The following is a 24,178-nucleotide window of genomic DNA, read 5'->3' as shown; positions in this document are numbered from 1 at the left end:
GAGTGAAAACAAACCATACTTTCCCCGTAACACTTTTGGACATTTAAATAGAAAGCACTCCTAAATTAACGTAGTATGTAAACGCATGTCCAGTCAAACCGGCACTATTATATAAGGGACCGTGACTTACACTGAACTTTATTTATTGTTCTAACCAGTTAGAACAAGATAGCGACACCTGCTAGCTTTGATATCTTAAAACGCCGTAATATTTTGGTGATCTGCCTCCGAATTCAGAAAATGGCATTGGTAATTGAACTTACTTCAACTTACGCGATTGGTGTATTACGCGTCTTTAGCATATTATAAAAATAAATAATTTCATAAATTACTATGTTTCGATCACGTATAAAGAATGAAAATCAAATCGAAACCAATATTAAATCGGGGCTGATGAAGCACGAGTTTGTAGTCCATATATTTATCTTCTTTAAAATATGGTTCCACGAAACCACGAACAAAAATTAGGGTGAAAATGGTAAAACCAAAAGGATATGTGTTTTGTATAAATTATGAGATCGACCCATCGTTAAAGGATTTCTTTATGTGGTTATTTCATTAACTAATATTTTGGTTATCTTTTTTCAGGGCTGGAAGGAGACGGCGTAACCATCTCGCCTTATATACAGATGATGATGCACACGACCTCAGTGACCTTGGAATTGGAACCTCCAGTACCAAGAGCAGCCTTAGTGAAGACTGTGACACGCAGAGCTTGGCTGTAAGTAGACATTTTGGCAATATACATAATAAAAGTTTTTTATATATTTTGGCTTATTCCTTAGCCTTCAATAATGTACATTAAATATACATTATTAAAATATATTACATACATAAATGTATTTCTTATGTAGACTAAGTATATAAATAAATGCATTTCTTCGATAATAGCCTTGTTTATAACTAAACTATACTAAGTATTAAATAAAAAAATAAAACTTTGAATATATTTGTTTTCAGAGCGATGGCATGGATTTGGATAAAAACCACTTAGATATGGACAATCTGTCTAATTATGAAGGCAACCGAAAAGTGGGATCCAGTGCCAATGAATACGACACTAGTACGACTACGACTATAAGCTCCCCTGAGCCAGAAGAATATACGTACGAAGGTGCGATAGAAGGATATAAGTCCAGAATCATTTCGACTACAAATAGCAACATTGTCAAAACTGTCGTTAATAATAACAGCAAGGACAAGTCTCCGGAAAAATCGAATGGTGATATACATAAAATAAGAACATCTGTAAGTAATAAAATTGAAGAAAAACTTTTCTCATTCCAACAAGAGCGAACTAACGACTTAAGGAACAATAATCCAAAGAAAGGTTTACCTAAAGTCGACATACATAAACGTAGAGAACAGTTTGAAAGGGAAAATTCGCAGGAATCCCAAGTTAACAAATTTAAATTGCCTGATATTGCGAATAAAAAATCAATTAAAGAAAGACTGTCTAGTTTAGAAAAATTCACAGAAGAAAACCAAGTGCAAAAATCTACAAGTGATCTGACAAAGTTACCAACGGAAGTGAAACCTTTAAAAGAGCGTTTATCATCTTTGGAAAAAGTTAAAACCACAGAGCCTGAAAAAATGAAGCGACTCTCTAATGGAGATTTAAGTAACACAAAATCACTAAGGGAGCGATTGTCAAGTCTCAAATCACAAACATCGGAAGAAGAAGTAAAAGTAATGAAAACTGAAGTAAAAGAGGTTTCAATGAGTCTTAAAGAAAGATTGTCATGTCTCGATGCAGCAAAAAATAAGGAAAAACCTAGGATATCTGTAGAAGAACAAATAAACAGTATAATTAATGCTGCGGAAGAAACAACAAACACTTTGAAAAATGAAGCACCCGACGACAGTGTGTTGAAATCAAACCTCACAGCAATAGAAAGTCAAATGCAGAGCTTCTGTCGCTCTTTAGACAGCTTAGATATAAACGATCAAACCTCTTCCAACTCGTTCGAAAGAGTTCAAAGTCTAGAAGATTTATGCGCGGATATGCAAAACAATACAATCCCAAGTGATATAGAAACAGAAGATAGTGGCATACATACCGCGAGAGATTCTTATGCACCTGCAGATGATATCGCTGATCTCACACAAGTGGCTTCTCCAATCGGAGAACCTATGGTTGAGGTTTCCGAATACGAATCGTCGAATGAGGATTGTTTAACATTTGAAAGTAAAATGGAAAAATCTACAGAACAGCTTACAGAAAGTCCCGAGAGTGAAAACAAAGATCTCTTCATAGAGGAGTTCGGTGATGACAACAAGACTGAAGATACCGACAGTGCAAGTAATTATACACAAGCTTTGTCACACCCTGATGAACTGAGTGTCACAGATGATGTAACAGAAATTCAAGTCGATAAAGACGATGAAGACACCTTAAAAAGTTTGGAAAATCAAGATTCCAGTGTAAGTTTAAATGAGCCGGTATCGGTGGGGTCGGACGGCGATGCCGTGGTGTTTGAGGGAAAAATGACCATACATCTGAACTTGAATGAAATATGTAACAACTCTGGTGCTGGGACCGCTGCTAGCGAGACTAGTGCAAGCAACACTAACAGCAACAACTCTACTAACAAAAGCATGCCTATGGTAACTGTCTCTGATATTACCACTACTACTAACATTTCGCCAAAAAATTCCATTAAAACATTTAGACTACTCGAACAAAACGCGCATATTAACAAAGCCATTAACGTAGTATCATTTCAGTCGCAGTGTCGTAGAGTAGGTCACGAAGTAGCTCAATTTAGCCATATCCCATCTAATAATGTATGTATGTCTAATGATACTCGTAATATTCCCAGTAATGCAGCTAGTGATGGTGACGCGGTAAGTACCTCACAAGATTCTAATCCATTCTGGCAGAAAAGAACTAAACGAAGCGTCGAGCCTAATAGAAGAAAAACTATTTTACTAATAAATAATAATATTCTACCTGTCAAAACTGTAGCTAATTTAAATAATAGCAAATAATTCAAGTGATTCTATAATAACTGTTTTTACACATTCTCATGTATTGCGATAGCAAGATGGATGAGAGTTCTGTATGTCAGTATTAGATCTAAATAACTATTCCAAAGTATTTCCGTTTTCCAAATCCTTTATCGATTTTGATACCACTGTTCGTAATCAAAATTAAAGTAACATTCATAATATCTATCAATACTAAATCATCACGTGCTAAACAAATAACATAATCCTAGCACTTAACAAACATATTCAAATCATATTTCATTAGCCTAGTGATAAATCAGGGTAACATAGTGCCCAGTACGTCAATTGTATGAATATTTATTTTTTCATGTAGATCCTTTAAATTAGCATCTTAGATATCTTTGTTTATCGTGATATCTGTAAATTCATTATCGAAAATATATGTTACATGTTATGTATGACTTTTATTTATGTAATCTTTTATAATCCTCATAATGTCATTTGAAACGCCAATTATAATTACTTTGCTGATAGTTTTAAATACGTTCATACAAAGGTAGGAAAATCAGAGCGACAAGAATGTTATCTTTATGAGTGATATCATATGTAAACAGGCCCACTGATTAAGTGTTAGTGAAATGATATGGTTCGGCGAATAGGCTCGTTGCTCAATTATCTTAGATTTTCTTGTTAGATTTATTCCTCAGCTTGTGGTGATGGGCTAATGTAAGGTAAGAAATATATAGTACGCTTCATACTAACACGCATCTTCGCCGCATTTTGTGCTACATATTCATTTTGTTACGTTCGCATGCATTTTAATTTATTATATCTTATTATTTTTGCTGAGTAATTTCTACACAATTTGTGGTGTTTGTAAGGTTCCTTATATTTTTATCCTATTAATAATATTATAATACCTACAGGTCATAGACGCTTTAGAACTAGCGTTCAAAGAGCTCGATTCGGAAGAAAGTGCAAACATTACGATGAGTGACACTGATAAATTGGATGAATCTAACGTAGAAATAACAAAAACCAAAGTGTCCGAATCTGATTTTGGTAACAAACGAGTGCCAGTGACGCCATTGTACGAAAACATAGATATATTTGGTCAAAACAATGTCGTAGACGCAGGCACATTTCCGCTGGACTTACCAGCAAATATATTAGAGCCACCCAAGGAAAAACCGCCACCACCGCCAGCTGAAGAGAGTCCCGATGACGAACTACTTGGAAATGTACGTACAGATTTTTTTACTGACAGTTACTGAAATTAGTTACGCCGGCAATGATTTTATATAAGTATAAAATACAGGTTTGGTCAAAGATCTTGATCAAAGGTTTAGAATTGAACGTAAATATTCAAACTTTATCATTTTCTAATGCTATCCTCAATTTTCAGGGAAATTTCAAACACGCAAACTCCGCGCGTCGTATTAAAAAGGAGATTCGTAACAAACGTACCAGTTTTCTTGGTATCGAGGGCCAGGATGACAGCTACCTCGACGTGGACCTAACCCTGGCTCCAAGACCAGACATCACCTCTTTCCTGCAAGAGGAGACGAAAATAGAGAAGCTCCTATACAAGAAAACCCTTTCCCATGATATGGACGCAAAGTTGAGGGATAGTAGAGATTCAGGAGTCGATATTGATAGAGGACCCTCGGCTGAGGCCTGGTATAAGGGATCGTCGCCTGAGACATCCACACCGCATAGCAGACAAAATAGTGAGGTATAACACTTTAAATTTTAATTATTCTTGGACATACAAAATTACCACTATTGTTTCAAGTAAATAATTATTATATTTAATTGACTTGCATAGTTTGTAAAAAATTCAGTAGTTTAGTATATTAAAGCTAATCTGATTCAATTTTGATAAATGATTAGATCGATAGAGCGTGACAAAAACGACTAGATCGTTAACAAACTATGATTCCGGTTCTAATCCAGCATATACTACTTAAATTGAGTTCCAAATGTCTAAACGAATATTTATAATTTATAACGTTGCCTGCCAAAGTTGAATTTAATATACTGTAAATAATAATTTTGTTAAAAGAGTTAATGACCCCTTGGTTTACATTCTAAGATCTTTTGTAAAAGATCAAACGATAACATTATTATAACTTAGTTAAGCGATAATTCTACGTCATTTTACAGCCATATACCCAAATGACAGTGACGTCAGACGAAGAGGAAACTTCGAAAAAGAAAAATGAAACATTTGCTAAAGATCTCACTGATAAATTGAGCGACTTACCGAATGAATCGCATGATAAAATCGATCATTTAGACAAGAAACTACAACAACAACAGGTAAGAGACGAATGAGGAAACGCTGATTACTGAAAACATAATTTAATTATTATGCTATAAGTATATAAGTAGCTCTAGAGCCCATAACTGGGTACAATCAGCTGCGGCAGAATTACTTTGGGAATATTTATATGGGGTAGTTAGTAGTACGTCAAGTAAATTTAATTTGTATCAGAAGGTTTTGGCAGACTTTTGTTTCGTACGAGCTAGTTTATTACACAAGTCTTAATTAGTAATTTAAATACAAGATCAAGAGGCTTTGTTATAATATAGCATGTTCACTTTTTATTCTAATTTAATATGCTGCATAAAATCTTACCCGTCTCGCTATTGTGAAACGATTTGAAGATTTAATAAATAATTTTTCATTTTTGTTGGTATCTTAATCTTTATCATGCTAAGTTTAATATCTTTAATATAGATAAGTTATGTATTGTTAAGTTAACTGTTAGAACTTTATAAAAAGCGTAGCGTAGATAAGTAAGTAACGGTTAAGTCAGGTTAAAAGTGATTACCAAATTGTCGGTTACGGGATTGTCGCTTTTTTGCAAATTTCGTGGCTTCGTAAGAAGTGGCCGATTAGCAACAGACAATTATTTAATTAATTTTATTTTAAAACAATAAAAATGAGATTTTAGTGTGATTGTTCGCATATATGCGAAAATAGTCTGGCATATCTTCATAATTAAAAAATTCGATTATCGTTTTTAACACCGACCTCTCATACAAATATATGATTGTCTTGAGTCACGTCTTACGATCCACGAGTTTGGTTATGGTATATTAAGCATAAAGTAATATTACTCTAACATCAGCACTGCTTGTTAATGCTTGTATTAATAAGGCATCTTCTTAATCTGTTTTGTATATTTAATAGAGCCTAGTTTTGTTTAGAAATTATCTAATTGTAAGAGCACGCATATTGGCTGTAATAAATATTTATGTAACGTTTATATTGCCTTTTATTTGCACTTATTTTGCACCCTATCTCTTCAATTGCACTTTGCACGATATATTTAAATATTTATTTTTAACTATTACTCACTCCTAAGAGATCAAATGACGTATCTGATACTCCTATCTTTTTCACGCTTTTCTTCTATTTATAAAGGAAACGCTTTATTTTGTTAGGTAGTATCTGTACATATGTAGTTGGAAAATGCGTTTAACCATTCACAATTCATGCTATCACATTAATATCTAAACATTCATTTAAATTTTTGAACAGCGTGAAAGTTTAACTCATCCGCCATTTTATGTGTGTGTAAATAACAAGATGGCCGACATGGTACATTCACAGGCTCGCATTAACGAAGATTGGCACGAGCGCCATTTTGACGATGCCCACACAAAGGTGATTAACTTTTTTCACTAAAATTTTAATTACTGTCTTAGTTTGATTTGTATGTCTCTTATTTGTTAATAGTTACGAATAGTCTTAGTTCTTACGTCAGAGTTAGATACATGCAAATCAAATGTGATAATACCTGTTAACTATCTGTAATTAAAACACCATGCGCTTATTGCACTAATCATACACTAACCGTCTTGTACAAAATTTTACTTACTAAACAAACATTTAACGTAGGAAGTACTGCGATTCGAAAGAGAACTCCTACAACTCGAGCAAGAAGAATTAAGAAGGCAAAAGGAAAACCTACTGCGTGATCAACACAGAATCATTCAGAAGTCCATACAAGATATTTCTGTCGCTAGTACGCCAGAAAAGAGAAAAGGCGTTCAGAACTACAGACACTCAATGCCAAATTTGTTATTGGCTGAACACAGTCCTATTCACAAACCACCACCTCTGCTCGAGAATCCTATCATAGACGAGAGCTTGAAACGAAAGCCATTCGTCTCAGAAGAACATATTGTGAATCATTTTGGTGTTGAAGAAAGCAGAAAAGTATTGTACGATGACAAACCTAAGTATGATAGAAGAGTACCTGTAAGACCGGCCCAACCAGTTCTTCCACCCAAACCAAAAAGCAGAGAATCTATAGAACGGGAGATTACCATGAGGTAATTTGTATTTTGTATCTTATCATAATCAAACATTGTTTCGCATTGTTAATCGACTATGACTCAAACTATTCCTTGAATATTTTCTGTTAGTGTTAATAGCCAATATTAATGTTTTCAGGAGTAGTAGAACTCCGTCAGCCGTGGAGTATGCGAATGTTGATAGAAACGGTGTCCAGCTCAGACAGAAACCTGTGAATGCCAATGGGCAATATCATCCCATGACCAGACATACACTTCAAGTATGTATTTAAAACTTTTTGATCACAACATATACAAATTACCATATAATTAACAACGATATAAAAATTAATCGATCAGTTAATTTAACGGGATTCTTACTTATAATGTCTAACCATTCTCTAACACTAATTTAGTTATTGAACATAACTAAGAACGAAGAGGAACGAAGAAGTTATGTTTAGTAACAAAGAGTAGTATTAGTATTAAGAAAAAAAGAAGAGAAAGAGTTACTCGTATTAAACTACTTGTAACTAGTATTAAAGAGTTTTGCGTATGTGATGATGATATATATTATATACATTTAATTTCCAGGCGCTAAGTGCAGCTCCTACACCAAAATTGATCTCAAATACGGAGTGGATGCAGAACCGCAACCCTCCGCGACAAAAACCTCCTAACTATAACTACAACCAACATTGGCTTGTTCAGGTATATTCTTAACTAATATTGTTAAGTTAGGGGCTGTCCATTAATCACGTGATGTTTTTTACTGATATTCATTTTAAATGCTTTTAGGAGGCGGAACATCGTCGTATAGAGGAGCAACGAAACAAGATGCGAGCACGTCACTCATACCACGACCTCGCTCCAACTGCTGCGCCGCACACGCCTAATCTCTCACCCACCAAAAACGTCCCACATGCGAACAGGTTAATATTATTAATAATATTTATTGCTTGAAACAGAAATGTTTGTTGTTAATATACTCTTGTTATTGTACATTGGGTAAATTTTTTGAAGTTATACTTCTTTTGGCGCGTTAGGGAAAATGATGAGAGTAAGTTCTCACGATGCCCGCGCACACCGTCACAAAAAACCGACACCCTGAAGTTAGCATAGTCAACATTTTAAAATAAATAATGTCCATTTCTTTAATTATGTAAAAAAAATTTTTTTGTTATATTTAAATAAACTTTATTTAACAAGATAATGCGTTATAATAAAACTTTTAATGGGTCAAATACCTTTTTTCTATTGTTAGTGTCGTTCTTTCTACAAACGTAGAATAAGGCGAAAGATAACTTTTAAAAAGATTTTTATCTTGTTACGCCAAAGAAGTACAACTTCTAACGCCTGTACATAAGTACACAGTGTTTTTTATATTTGATTATAACATAACTTTATCTATCGATTTCAGTCAACAAGTTGTGCAAGAGCGGCGACCTATCCGGCCCGACATTAGCCGTGACCGTCCTGAAGCAAACCGTGATGACAAACTTCTTAGTGTTAGTGGGAAAAGGAAATGCTCGCATTGTGGAGAAGAATTAGGTATGGTTAAAGGTGCTTCCGTAAAACGCGAATTACACCAATCTGAGGATTGAAAATGTCTACACAGAAGTAATAAAAATATTATTAAGAACATTCGTATTTTCAATCGGAATTCGTACTTTCAAAATTAAAAATTGCAATAGCTATTCTTTATCCAAATTTTTCAAATAGTAGCTGTAAAATAACTGTCATTGTAAAAAGTTTTTACAAATAAAGGAGCGTTCAAATATTACGTCACGCAATTTTTGGAGATTATTAAACCCCCCCCCCCATGTAACGCGCCGTAACGTTTTTGTGTACCCAATAGTAAAACGTTTCGTGACCACCAAAGTGACTATTTATACCTAAAAGTTACCATTATGTGCTGTAAAGTACTGAAAAGTCGAAAATAATATTAACCGCACCATAACGTTTTACAAAAGGGACCCCCCCCAAATTCGTCACGTAACGCTCCCTAAAGTAATACTTGTTATTTCCAGGTCGTGGTGCAGCTATGATAATCGAGTCTCTGTCGCTCTGCTACCACGTGTGGTGTTTCACATGCGCCGTGTGTGGCGGTGCCTTGGGAGACGGCCGAGCTGGGGCAGACGTACGCGTGCGACACAACCGCTTACATTGCCATCATTGCTACTCCACTGACGATGGAGACAAGTACTCCAGGGTCTGATCAAAAATATCTATGTAAAGGAACAAAATTGATTTATTTCAGATTTATATTTTTCATGTTGTGTCGTTTGAGATTTGGTGATAGTAAAGAAATAATGTGATCTTCGTGGAGTTGAAGAATAAAACTACCAATTATTCTGGTGTTTCTAAGGTTACACTAATTTTAATTTCATTGGGATTTGTTACAACGGCATCTAGTGTGATTATTACTTACTATTTTTTAATATAAAAATTTAAATCTAATTTTTGTATGTTAATCAATGGTTTCTACATGGGTTCGAAGACTCTTTACATTGGTTGAGTCGCCCATTGATACATATAATCAACAATAATGATAGACTTACATGTTTATGCTGGCTATATTGCCGCATTTTGTCATTTGTTTGTAATTACTAACTTTAAAAGATCATCTAGATAAAGATACTGTATATAAAAACTCTTTTGAATTTCATAATGCCAAAAACTTTCCCATTCTTTCTATTCTTTTGATTTTTCCTAATATACGTTAGTATTTATCGTTAAAGCTGATTCTCTATTCAACTTCAGTCTTGTCATGTATGTATGTTATATACGGTAATTTTCAATCATCAATACATTAAAATGTGTTTCTGTCTATAACTAATACTTCTATACCACAGCTGTTATGCTACTTATATAATCGAGTGTATCTTCTGTGGTATTCTTGTGTCTTCGCTGATGGCGTCAAGCATCAGTTCTCTCACAAAACGTCTCTGAACTCAGCCAGTTCTGAGTTCATTATTGCACGCTTTTGTTTTTTTTTACTTTTGTTTAAGCGCCATCTATGTTAGCTAGTTCTACTTTCACAATAGTTTTGTTGGTTAATCTTGAAAATTTTCACGATACTTCGTCATGTGTTCAATCTAAGTTACATATTTTAAGTTTTCGTATCATTACACCGATAACATTGTTATGAAACATTATATATATTTTGTGCCATGCCATAACATGTCTTCACTTCTTAAAAGCATATATTTGTTTTAGAGTTTTAACTTGGGGGAGTGTTGTATAGTATTGTATATAAACTTATTTATGTCAGTGTTAAATTAGCTTTAATAGAGTATTTTAGGTTTATATAGAAAACATTTATCCAAAAATGTGTATTGTTTGTTTTTCATGTAAAATATTAATGTTAATTTAGTTTATTTTGTATCGCATCTCTAACATCTTAAATTTACTTCTAAGAGTTCAGTAAAGAAACTAATCGTAAACCTTTGACTATCGAACATCATTATCACATTGTTTTGAGTAATTGTAAACTTTAAATTTGAAAACAAAGAATTGTTTAGAAGTTGATCTTAAAATAAGACTTATTATTAAATATGTTATAAAAATATATAAAAAATCGCGATTAGTTTCTATATTGAAGATATATTTTCTGTGTTATTGCACTAATTGTAATTATGTGTACATTGTCTATAAGCCTAAGACGATCTGTATATCAATAAATGTTTCGAATCTATGTATATTTTATTTCCAAAACTTCCATTACTCTAATGAATTCTTACTTATTTATATTGCAAGAAAATACTTCTATACTCAAAACAGCGTACTTGTACTTGATGTTTAATGTTTATAAATAATCAAATGCTTCTTTGAGCTTACTCCTTTTCATCAACATATCATAAAAGACACATTCTGTACACGATCTGCATTAGGAAAGATGTTTTACTCAAAGCTTATATACATCGAAAAACAGTCTTCATTATCATAAACATAAAATATTATATTTGGTAACCCATAATAAAGCACCTATCGCTCATAAACACTGAGTTATGAATAAGAAATAATAGCTATAGAGGCTTATCTTTACGCGATCTCACGTGTTTTCGTCCAGCAATAGCTATTGTGATAAACAAGACAAAGGAAGCTAGCAATTGTAATGATCATCCTTAATCACTGGAAGGATATATCTCACAGGCGACTTCATAATTATACTGGAATTTTCTTGAATAACTCGCACCATCGCAACACCTACACACCCGGATAAGGATCACATGGACCATGCTTTAACTCCACAGATAGCCTATAATATTTTGTTAGGATTGGAATTATTAATTAGGATGGATAAAGCACACAAATAGCTACATAATTGGAATGGATAAACTCAAACAGTATTAATCTTCATGAAATTAAATAATAGTGATTTATTTCAGACCCTTTATGTATTTTGTTAAATGTGTTAATAACAATTCCGTCTTAGTTTCTATGTAAGTAAAGTTAGCTCGTATCATAACACAATTTAAAGCGTCTCGCTTCATTGTTACATACATTGAAGAGAAATCCCTTATCCCGGAATACGAAACATGTTGTATTATATAATAATAATAATAATATAGCCTTTAAATTCCGAAACTCTGTCACTTTATATATCTGAACTTTAATATATTTTCACTCCAGTATATCTCTACACTAAATATAAGCGAAATATTGAGGCAAGTATTAATAATAATCCTAAATGTTTTTGGAGTTTTATTAAAAATAGGAAAGGTGGTCACTCATCGCTTCCCTCTTGCATGAAAATGGACAATGTTACAGCCCAGTCATCACCTGATATTGCTAATATTTTTGCATATCAATTTTCATCTGTATATACATGTGATGAATCACTTGTTGGCAGTTCCACTCCAGATGAAATTGGCAATGTTGACGGCCTAATGTCTCTTAGCTTCAGAGAAGATGAAATATCTAAGAAAATAAAAGGTCTTGATACTAACAAAGGACCTGGACCAGACTCGATTCCTCCTATCTTTGTAAAACGATGCAGATTTGTGTTATCTTTGCCCCTTACTATTATTTATAATAGATCTCTTAAAGATGGTGTTTTTCCTGAAGTATGGAAAAGGTCTCGTGTTGTACCTGTGTATAAAAAGGGAGATATCACCGACGTAAAAAATTACCGTCCTATTTGTATTTTATCTTGTTTTTCCAAGCTCTTTGAGTCTGTCCTGTATCCCGTAATCTCAAAATGTTTAGACGGCTGTATCATTGATGAGCAACATGGTTTTAGAAAAGGCCGTTCAATTCAAACGAACCTCATGTCTTTTGTGACTGAAACATGTCAGGAATTAGATCGTGGGCGCCAGATTGATGCCATATATACTGACTTTAGCAATGCCTTTGACAAAGTCAGTCACGCGTTACTGATTCAGAAGCTTCGTGGTTATGGAATGGGAGAGAATTTGCTGAACTGGTTTAAGTCCTATCTTCGTAACAGGCCTCAGTCAGTAGTTGTTGGAGGCGCTGAGTCTACTCCCTACATTGCGCGATCTGGTGTTCCGCAAGGATCCCATTTGGGACCGTTGCTATTCTTACTATTTGTAAACGACGTTAGGAATCATATAAAGCACTGTAAAGCGTCTCTCTACGCTGATGATTTAAAAATTTATAAAGTTATTAACACTGCCTGTGATGCTGCTCTAGTTCAAAGTGATCTTAATGGTATACAACAATGGTGCTTTTTAAATGGTATGATCCTCAATATAAATAAGTGCTTTCATATTAAATACACAAGAAAAAAAAAACCACTTGTTACTGTGTATAAGCTTGACAGCGCGCCATTGAAGGAGGTTCAGGAGATTCGTGACCTGGGTGTTATTATTGACAAAAAATTAACGTTTACATCACAAGTCAATAAAGTAGTCACCACATCCACACGAATGCTTGGATTTCTTAAACGGAATGCGGATTGTTTTGGTTGTACGACTAAAACAATTTTTTACAACGCTCTGGTGCGCAGTCATGTTGAATTTGGCAGTATTATATGGAATCCACCATATGCGATCCATTCGCAACGCGTTGAAAGCATTCAAAGATCTTTTACGCGGCACCTAGCTTTCATAAGCAGAGGATTTTCACATAGGCACCCGTACCATCAGCGACTCAAAAAATTTAATATGATATCTCTGTACAATCGAAGACTTCTAGCCGGTGTTACCTTCTTGCATAAATTGCTCAATAACTATATACAGAGCAGTGACCTCTTACAGGAAATCAAATTTGTCGTCCCTCACTCATTCCCTAGGTTTAAAATTAACAATATCTTTCAAATTCCTTCTGCCAAAACCAACCTAGGAGTTCAGGCACCTCTCGTTCGAATTCTTCGCGATTTCAACAAATTGAACACAGCGTATCCAGAGCTGGATATATTCGGTAGTGGGCTGATCGGTTTTAGAGAAAGCGTTTGCAAGTGCCTTTCTCAAACCTAATTTCGCTGTTTTGATGATGATTTTTCTTTTTTTTTCTGCTCTTAGTGCCAACAAATTTCTGTAATTTTTTTTAATTTTATTGTGTGCTTTTACTATCGTATATGTTTTAATTGTAATTTTTATTTCTATTAAATTTTTTTTTTTGTGAAACTTATGCTTATATTAATTGTCACACATTTTAGATGCGAGATTTTTTGTAAAATAATTAGTAATTTTAGTACTGTGTGTGATGTTATAAGCTTAAACTAAATAAATAAATAAATAAATAAATCTCGGAGTTCGGTTTGCCTCTTGGCAAAGGCCTCCTCTAACCCTTTCCACTGTTCTCTATCTTTTGCGACTCTTCTCCAGTTGTAGCCTGCTGTTAGTTTCAGTTCGTCCTCCCATCTCTTGCGTGGTCGACCTCTTCTTCGTTTTCCGTCTCTAGGGTACCATTCCGTCACTATTTTGCTCCATTTTTCATGAGAGCTCCGTAGCATATGACCCGTCCATCTCCATTTCATTTGGTCAATCTTAGTGAGAATGTCTGTCACACCTGTTCTAGCTCTTATGTCTGCGTTTATTTGTTTATCTAATTTTCTTATGCTCAGCATGCTTCTTTCCATGGCTCTTTGGCAGTATGATAGCATATCCCTGTGCTGGTTAGATAGTGTTGTATTAGCGAGTATTCAATAATCACACCTACCATCTATGTATCTTATTTAAATAATGGAATTACATACTTATAGGTACCTACTAATTTGATGTAAAAAGTTATGGTGGAATTACTTTAAATTTGTTTGGCTTTATGAAAAGGCAGGAAGCCTTTACAATTGAATTGGACAAGCATTTCAATCGATTGAATTTCCATACATTATTGTTATCAATTCGTAACGGTACAATATTGTAGTTCAAGGTCATGGGAACGCAAAACCTACGTCGTAACACTAGGTAATTTGACTAACGTTTTAGAGATTTAATTGTACTGGTCAAATTAAATACTATACCAAGTTTTATCGCACCAACCAAGAATCTCTTTTCAGATTGCTTCAATACTCACAACTTACTTTTATACAATCTAATAAACTAAAACTGTGCCTCTGAATAAATTGTCCCGTAGCGAACTCTTAATTTTTTTAGGATTATATTACAGTAAGCCAGAGGTACCTAGATATCCTTATTTGTTTTATGTGTGTTTGTGCCTCCCTTTTTTTAAGAGTACGAACGATCATCTTAACACGCAATATAGTTGTTATTATAATTAGTCCTCTATTTCATGTGTATACAAAATATTTGGAAAACACATAAATGGCTATATCAAATGGTGCAGGACATATTAAGTCACCATTGAAGTAATTTAAATATCATACTAATTGCTATTTAAAAAACACGGTGAAAAAACAGTAAACATTCAACATAAGCAAAAAGTAGCCAGAACAAACGTCTCGACCGACCATTGTTAATCCATTTGATTCTCAATAAAGCTAGTTATACACAGTATAGTATGTACGTATTTATTACGAAATAAGGACGTTTGGATTCAAAATTAGGAATTAAAGATATCGTGTGCATTATAATACAAAATAAACAACTCGGAGATATTTAAAAAAATCTACATAGGTACCTAAGTATCCGGTACCTATTTTAATGTATTATTATGTAACTATAATCCATTCAATGCGACTACAACTTCTACAACTTTTTGCATATTCAATAGAGAAGTAGGATAAGTACCAATGTACGTCAAAAAAATATTTGCAAGACAGTGAGTTTAGAGCCTAACAATGAAGGTGCGCACGATTCATCTGATCAGCAATTACCACACAATGGTTGTGCAGGAGTCAGTCCCGCACAGAACGCCCGCATGCCCACATCGCGTAGCTTGCTTCCCAGGCGGTGGTTTCGCTCACGCCGCTCCCCAAACCCAGAAGAGCCCGATGTCGCTCACAGGTCCCTCCCTCGCGATATGGAGCGTCGCCAGCGACCTTCCAGGATTCTTGCTCCACCGCCAAGAACCCAGAACGCACCCCCAGATGAAGAATCCCTCGAGAGAGCCTATCCTTCCATGGGACACCTCGAGTATGTCCTTGCTGGATCATCACCTCCAGCTGAAAGTGCACCTAATATGTACGACAGCTTCGAAGAACCGCCCTTGGATTTAACTGCGCATATCTGTGGGGACTCGATACGTCAGAGCGCTTATGAACAGATGCGCACTGTCGGCGGACGACTGAGATTACTTGACGAATTAGAATCAGGCGTGATCACATCGGAACTGGCTGTAAATATCTTTGCAACAGCCTCTGAAGCAGAAAAGAACGTGTGTTTATTTTGGGCAGCATTTCTTAAACTAGGTTCGCTATTAACACAATTGGTTGAAGCTGGGGCAGACCCATTACACTTCGACGCTCTGGGACTATCTCCCCTGCACGCGGCGGCGTTTAGTGGATCTACGGATTGCGCCAATTATCTCATAACGAGTGGAGTGGATCCTAATTACATGCCAAGATGTTTTGTACCCCTCCACTGTGCTGCATTCGGTAATTCTGTGCAAGTGGCTAATTTACTAATCAGTAGAGGTGCGTCTGTCCATGCCGTTGTTAAGTACGTAAACTGCGAAGGTGGATTGTTACATTGCGCTGTACGGGCTAACTCTGTGGAATGTTTAAAGTTATTTATCTCTCACGGAGTCAATGTCAATCAGATTGAGCCTGGTGGAACTAATGCAATACATTTAGCAGCTGATTTGGGAATGATACAATGCCTCATTATACTGCTAGACACATCTGATGCTGACGCGAATGTGAGGACTAGAGTTGGCGATCGAGAGTCCACAGCATTACACTTAGCCGCTGATGGAGGATTTATCGAATGTGTGGATTATCTCCTTACAAAGGGGGCAGATGCCAGCCTTAAGAATCATCGAGGATTTACAGCTTTACATCTCGCAGCCAGATCTGCGAGTTTGGAATGTGTGGAGTCGTTGTTAAGAAAAGGCAACGCGGATCCAAATGCCATGGATTTCGATAAGCGAACTCCGCTTCACGCCGCTATAGGAAAATCAGATAGTGCTTGCGATATAATCGAAACCTTAATTAGTTGGGGGGCAAATGTTAACCAGAAGGACGAGTACGGCTTTACACCCTTACATCTAGCTGCTCTTGACGGATTATCAGCTTGCGTTGAAACATTAATTTACCATGGAGCTGATGTAACAACGCGATCTAAAAAAGGAAACTCCGCACTTAATGTGATCGCTCGTAAGACGCCCGCGTCACTGGCTATGATAACGAGGAAATTGGACTGCGCTATCACATTACACCATTCACAGACGAGTAATCGAGAAGTTGAACTTGAACTTGACTTTCGCAGCATACTACAACATTGTTATCCGAGGGAAATAAGTTATCTTAACACCTTTGTCGATGAAGGCCAGAAGGAAGTTCTGCTGCATCCATTATGTTCGGCGTTTCTATATATAAAGTGGGAGAAGATAAGAAAATATTATGTTGCGCGACTCTTTTTGAGTTTTATATTTGTTTTATGTCTTACACTTTACGTTTTGACAGCACTTGCACACAACTGTTATAACGGTAGCAAGGACATGGAAGAGACGATACAAGAACAAGAGTTATGTCAGAAACAGTCAATTCTTGGCGACTTGCTTAGAAAAAATCCCTTTGTAATAGAAATGCAGTGGTGGGTATTAGCCGGGATAACAATATTCGAAATATTTAGGAAAGTTTACGGGATAGCTGGATATTCGACAGTCAAACAATACCTCATGCAATCGGAAAATATGATAGAATGGTTCGTAATCATTAGCGTGTTTTTGATTTCATACATTTATACTAATATCACGTATACATGGCAGAACCATGTTGGGGCTTTTGCTGTTCTAGCTGGATGGACTAATCTGATGATGATGATCGGCCAGTTACCAGTCTTCGGGACTTATGTAGCTATGTATCAGAAAGTACAAAAGGAATTTGCAAAACTGCTGATGGCTTATTCATGCATACTAATTGGCTTTACAATAAGTTTCTGCGTAATATTTCCAGACTCTTCATCCTTTGCCAACCCTTTTATGGGCTTTATAACCGTGTTAACAATGATGATTGGAGAACTTAATTTAGATTTATTACTGAACGAACCGGATGGAAATGATCCGCCTGTATTATTAGAATTTTCTGCGCAAATAACCTATGTTTTATTTCTTATGTTTGTCACAGTAGTGCTGATGAACCTTCTGGTTGGTATAGCTGTTCACGACATCCAAGGGCTACGAAAAACAGCAGGGCTCTCTAAGCTCGTTCGACAAACTAAACTGATATCGTACATGGAATTAGCATTATTTAATGGCTATTTACCCAAATGCCTTTTAAAAATTCTACATTCTTCCGCACTTGTATCACCTCAAGCGTATAGAGTCGTTTTGAGCGTAAAACCTTTAAATCCAAGCGAGAAACGGTTACCTAGAGATATAATGATGGCGGCTTACGATATAGCTAAAATGAGGAAGCAGTATGGACATACCATTTCATCAAACGGGTCTACTACCGGGGCATATTCATGTTTTAAAAAGTATGAAAACAACAATGACTCAAGCTATCGAGAATACGGTTATTCTTCTGGATTGGGAAGTTTGCAGGCGCGGCTGGATGAAACCTCAGAGAATGTACGTCAACTGACGCAGGAAGTAAGAGAGTTGAAAAAACTAATAAACGCCCAGCAGCTTGTGATACAACAGGCGTTGGCCGGTGCTATGGATCGTTGATGATATAATAGGCCGTTTATTTTCAATGCCAACGGTACAAGTCAATAAACTATAGCGAGCATTGTCGTTCGTTTAAAAATCTATTGTGGACCGTTGCGAACTTAATATGGAACGTGATATTTTGCACTGTACATATCGAAAATAAGAGCGGTAAACGCGTTCTGTGATCCTATATATAAAATTTGTAGATTTACTATTTAATTATTGTTATTGTGATATTTAGACTATTTTATGAATAAATCATTCTTAAATATGCTGTTTTATTTTAGTTCTTATTCAGAATTATTATATAAATTCAAATTAATTTAGCATACAAGCAAAAATGTGACAACTACCTACCTATAATAATTACCGTGTATTCTAAGTACACTTTATTAAACCTCCTAGGGCATGGCAATCTTAAGCTCTGAAATAGGGATAAAAAAAAATATAAGTTAAGTCATCTTGACTAAGCCCCCAGCAAGGTTCATATAAAACTAGCCACAAACAACAGTAGTTTATATTTAAGTATTTATCTATACATATTTTTACTATTGTTTCACTATTTATAAATATAATAGAAAAATTAAGAAAATATTGTTTTAGTCTTTTTGCGATGGCAACTTATTTATTTATACTTTATAAATAAATAAATTGCCATCGTTTTTACTAAAGACAAATAAATAATGTCTAGACCATATAATAAGTCTCAACTATCTGGGTACGGGGAAGGCGCTACTCACACGCATGGTCGACACATACGTTACTATGGTTACGTCTTCTTAATAAATTTGTATTTTTTTTAATTCCTATTATTTGTATTTCCTATTTCAACCCAAGGTCTAAAAGTATAGAAATGAAAATTATATGTATGTATATATATATATAAGTATAATTTTTTTTCTATGATTTTGGTAGCTTAGAACCCTGAGGAGTTTTTATTTTTCGCCAGAAGCTATGGAAACTTTTTTTTTGTATTTTTAAATTGTTAAAGTTAAAGTTAGTTTAAAGTTAGTGTTAAAGTCGAATGTTTGGGCAAATCCAGCTAAAAACTAAACTTCTAACTTTAAAACCTTTTTTGAGTAGCTTTGACTAATTTTAGGAAGCTGGGATACTTTTTATTTGAACAACATTTAAGACAATCATTTCATAGAAAAAAAACTGCAAAATACTTACAACAAAAAAAAAGAGTGTGTGTGTCAGCTACGACGCACGATTGGAGTTTACTCCTTACGAACGATAAAATGGCGATAATGGTCATACTAAAGGTAATATAATATTAATGTAATATTTTCATACTAAAGGTGGTAAGAATATATGTTTTTATAATATAAATGTTTGTAGTAGTAATAAAACGTACCTACATCATCTTGTTAGGGCTAGTTGATCTGGTTCTTAGGGTAGGAAATTAAACACTCCAATGATGACTTGATTTACTATATTTCACACACTGACCCTACGTAAAATGTATAAACACCAACTTGAACAAAGGAATTGCCTGTGCGCATGTGCTACAAGCTGTTTTATCCTTTAGTCCCCACTCTGACTCGACCTTCCCACTTCGGGCAGTTATTCGAGTCAATTCGTAACAATTCGTAAATAACCGAACGAGTCAAATGAGTAATTATTGCACATGCGCACTTGTAGCAAAAGAATATGTTTCATAAATTATTTAGAATATTATTAAATAAATAATAAAAGCTAACAGTCGGCCTTTCCTGACAATGTTTGCGTCTCGCAAAAAAGAAAAACAAAAACAATGCTTTGTAAATTACAACTCAAAACAGAAACAAAATTAATTCTATGTATCTTTTAACTTTCATTCTTGAATTACATCTCTTTAGTTAAATTGAACCTAAATTTAATTTATTTTTATTTATAATGGAATAAAAGATACAGGTATCACCTATTTCACGTCATTAAATATGTATCGGTAGAAATCCCTATTCATCGGCAACGAAGACATGGGGTGTAGGCCGAGAGAAAAAGCCGGCGTAAAAAACTCTCGGTACTCTTTTAAAATATCAAGTCATCAATAATTAACAATAGTCTTATCATATCATATCTACTGTGACCTCTTCATATTCACAATAGTCTACTGTGACCTCTTTACATTCACAATAGTCTTACATAATATCTAAAATCTACTGTGACCTCTTCACATTCACAATAGTCTTATTACTTATATATCCAATCTACTGTGACCTCTTTACATTCACAATAGTCGGACACATCCAAATCTACTGTGACCTCTTTACATTCACAATAGTCTTACATACATACATAACTAAATCTTTTGAGATCTTTTTATGTTCACAATATAGTTTACATGACTAAATCTTTTGAGATCTCTTTATATTTACAATATATTTTACATTAAAGTTCACATCACTAAATGCATTGTGGTCTCTTTAAATTCACCATAAAGTTTACATAACTGAATCTGTTTTGTGATCTCTTTTTATTCACAATAAAGTTTACATAAATAAATCTGTTTTATCTCTTTACATTTAAAATAAAGTTAACATAACTAAATGCATTGTGATCTTTTTAAATTCACAATAAAGTTTACATAAGTAAATCTGTTTTATCTCTTTATATTTACAATAAAGTTTACATTACTATATATATTGTGATCTCTTAATATTCACAATAAAGTTTATATAACTATATCTATTGTGATCTCTTAATATTCACAATAAAGTTTATATAACTATATCTATTGTGATATTTTTATTTTCAAAATAAAGTTTACATAACTAAATGCATTGTGATATTAGATTTAGTTATGTAAACTACCCATATTCACAATAAAGTTTATATAACTATATCTATTGTGATCTCTTAATATTCACAATATAGTTTACATAACTAAATCCTTTGAGATATCTTTATATTCACAATAAAGTCCTACATAACTGAAACTACTGTGATCTTTTAAGATCACAATAAAGTTTTACCAAACTAAGTCCATTATGATCTCTTTATATTCACAATAGTGAATTTATCATGTGAAATTGATATTCGTATATGTTTTAATTGTACTTTATAATTTATATATTTTTTGTAAAACTTATGTTTACATTAATTGTCACACATTTAAGATGTAAGATTTTGTAAAAATAATTAGTAGATTTAGTACTGTGTGTGATGTCGTAAGCTTATTAACTAAATAAATAAATAAATATTCTAGTCTATGTCAATTATACGAATAAATAGTGCGTAAGTACAAGGTACACATGTCAAAAGTGAAACTTCTTTGTAGATTAATTATTGAGTAATTAAGCTGACCAAATCCCATAATTTAATTTTCCCAGTCTTTCTATATTATTAAATGATATCAAGGCTAATTAAAAACCAGAGCTAAAATTAGTTAAATTAGTTCAATAATATAAGAAATTACTATCATAATTGCTAACTAATGTCCACATTTTGTAAAATAGCCAACTGGGTCTTAGCAAAAGGTCCAAACCAACAAAAAAAAAAAATGGTAATTTTTTTCCCATAATAAAATAATAATGATATTGATATGTATTAAAAACACCATCGGTGTTCAAGTCTCAATCGCTCTCTCCCTCTTTTCTTTGACAAAAACGCTGCAGATTTTCGTGCAGACTTCAGAAAAAATACTTATCGAAAGCACAACAAATACTTGAACTATTACTACTACAACCCTACTTCTTTAGAGTATTATTTTTCATCAACATATTTCAACGCACTCAAAACTTACTTATTATATTAAGCCATCACTTTTATTAGGATACTATCACTTCTGGAGATGAATTAAATGTGAAATTACTTTATCAAATAATTTGACATTACTTTGTCAAATACAACCTCATTGGTAACCGATCAAGATGATACAATAATTTTCTTACATTATTAAATTTCATTACAACATTTAATCAATTCTGTTTTAAGATATTTTATCATCAGACATAATGAAAGTATTTCATATCCATTATTAAGACCAATAACAAAAATAAAAAAAAAAAAAAAAAAACTAACCAAGTATTGATTGGTTTGTAGGGAATACATAATATGTTAAAAGGTCATATGTAATTTTGAATTTCTAAGCACATAGCCACAGTACACAAAAAGAACAACAGCCTTAGCAAGCAAGTTAAATTGTCGACATGACGTGACATCGAAGTTTCAGATTTGTTAATGAAATTGAGACTTATGTCTGTTTGATGCTGTATCAAAAAGCAACCCTTTGTAATATACCCAAAGTGAATTACCGCAAAAGAAATGTCATGAAAGACTAGGCTCTGCAGTATGTTAACATTCAGCAGAGTCTTACTCATTTGAAGTAAATCAAACTTCTTTATCAGCAATGCCAACTTTGAATGCTCCCATTTAACATGGTGCATGTAAAATTGACTACGGGAGGATTACTAATTCCTCCTTAAAACCTAAACTTGCGAATGCTTGCTTCTTATATATTTTAAATCTCTAAGCAGCAAAAAAAATATAATAATATTAATACCTCATAATATACAGTCTTACTGTGTCGTTGTCCTATAGAGTCATCTTACCAGGTCATCTTTTTCATCTTTGCTACCCTTGCTCTCACTTAAAACCAGAAATACCATCAGCTTTCTAATAGTACCCTGATGCGAGGCCCTGTGTAATACAACACCCATGACTGAAATATTATCCAATTGATTATTATCGATTCGCGGTAGAGGGCTCGTTTGTTGTTCTCATGTTAAGGTCTAGAAAAATCAAAGCAAAATCAATTCTATTTTAACGGGCAAAATGCACAGCCTAGGACAGTGCACAAATTACCAGTCCTTCAGTTCTGGTTTTTTATTTTTCCGTTCCCAGTTTGATACTCTGTAAGGCCGTATTACGGGTAATATAATTGTCGCTTAGCTTTATCTTAATTCCTGTACAAGTTTTAAAACCAATCCCTAAAAATTATTTGAAGAATCCCTCAACAAATAAGTATCTATAGTTTCATTCCATTTCCTTATTAACGTTAATCATTAATATATTAACAAATTAACGACTATTCAACAGTAATAGCGCTTTTACTGTTATCATTCTTATTAAATTCATTTCACCATGTCAAAGCGCCAAATGGCGCCAATGTCGGCTGCCATTATCACAATATCGCATTAAGCAATCAACATCAAATTCATAACTATTAATACCTACGGTATAAACGAAAGGTAGAGGTAAGAAAAAATAGACCGAAGCATTTTATTACTACTTCAATACCTATGAAACTGAAAAACAATCAATGTTAAACTCATCATTTGACACTCAAAACATTTTCGTTTCCTCTTGAGATTCTAGACATCAAATTTGTTCTGAATCTTTCTTTGAAGTAACGCTACATTTGTCCAATCGATTTTAAGAAATATCTTCTATGTTTGGACTAACGATCTACTAATTGTCTCGCCACGGACTTAAATTTGTAGCCTTTTCGTGAGATATACGTAAACTATCATTTAGACCGTACACCGATATTATTTTGCATCACCTTACTTTGTAGTGCTGTGAGGCAACGCCTGCGTAGCCACTCGATCTGCTGCAGCTTCGTGGTAAGTTTAACTTACGACTGCCCTATAGCCTGCACCTACTGCATTGGAAAGCAAGCTGCTTTAGTCTCACCAATGAAATAACCATAAGGTTCGACTTCTATATGCCTCGTCCCTAAAACGACTTCGTAACTCAGGACTAAAACCCTGGATTCTTATTGGGTCTAGTCATACTGGAAACAATCGTTACA

The 24,178-nt window shown here is 34.2% G+C and overlaps 2 protein-coding genes across 10 annotated transcripts in view; both read left to right on the top strand.

Moving 5' to 3' along the window:
• LOC125051879 (LIM domain only protein 7) overlaps positions 1 to 10,957 on the top strand; it is a 112,197-nt gene extending 101,240 nt beyond the window's left edge. For 3 of the 9 annotated variants that reach the window (XM_047652485.1, XM_047652486.1, XM_047652487.1), the window contains 12 exons: positions 589 to 721; positions 961 to 2,847; positions 3,879 to 4,193; positions 4,358 to 4,687; positions 5,119 to 5,274; positions 6,503 to 6,628; positions 6,863 to 7,299; positions 7,421 to 7,541; positions 7,855 to 7,971; positions 8,059 to 8,192; positions 8,681 to 8,811; positions 9,291 to 10,957. In XM_047652485.1, the coding sequence (XP_047508441.1) occupies positions 589 to 721; positions 961 to 2,847; positions 3,879 to 4,193; positions 4,358 to 4,687; positions 5,119 to 5,274; positions 6,503 to 6,628; positions 6,863 to 7,299; positions 7,421 to 7,541; positions 7,855 to 7,971; positions 8,059 to 8,192; positions 8,681 to 8,811; positions 9,291 to 9,478 (4,075 nt within the window). In that variant the 3' untranslated portion in view covers positions 9,479 to 10,957. The remainder of the gene's footprint in view (positions 1 to 588; positions 722 to 960; positions 2,848 to 3,878; positions 4,194 to 4,357; positions 4,688 to 5,118; positions 5,275 to 6,502; positions 6,629 to 6,862; positions 7,300 to 7,420; positions 7,542 to 7,854; positions 7,972 to 8,058; positions 8,193 to 8,680; positions 8,812 to 9,290) is intronic. The other 6 variants (XM_047652488.1, XM_047652494.1, XM_047652492.1 and 3 more) reach the window with 6 other exon arrangements.
• Positions 10,958 to 15,510: 4,553 nt separating this feature from the next.
• On the top strand, positions 15,511 to 18,710 carry LOC125051871 (transient receptor potential channel pyrexia). Its single transcript, XM_047652478.1, has one exon. It carries the CDS (start codon positions 15,547 to 15,549, stop codon positions 18,457 to 18,459), a length of 2,913 nt encoding a protein of 970 aa, XP_047508434.1. The 5' UTR covers positions 15,511 to 15,546; the 3' UTR covers positions 18,460 to 18,710.
• The last annotated feature ends 5,468 nt before the right edge of the window (positions 18,711 to 24,178 follow it).

The sequence above is a fragment of the Pieris napi genome, chromosome 8, assembly GCF_905475465.1.
Source record: "Pieris napi chromosome 8, ilPieNapi1.2, whole genome shotgun sequence".
Taxonomy (NCBI): domain Eukaryota; kingdom Metazoa; phylum Arthropoda; class Insecta; order Lepidoptera; family Pieridae; genus Pieris; species Pieris napi.
Note: the sequence above shows the minus strand (reverse complement) of the source record. Positions and strands in the feature narration are given on the sequence as shown.

Excerpts from the sequence above, each read along its gene's own strand:
- LOC125051871 (XM_047652478.1), top strand. The coding sequence starts at position 15,547 with ATGCCCACATCGCGTAGCTTGCTTCCCAGGCGGTGGTTTCGCTCACGC.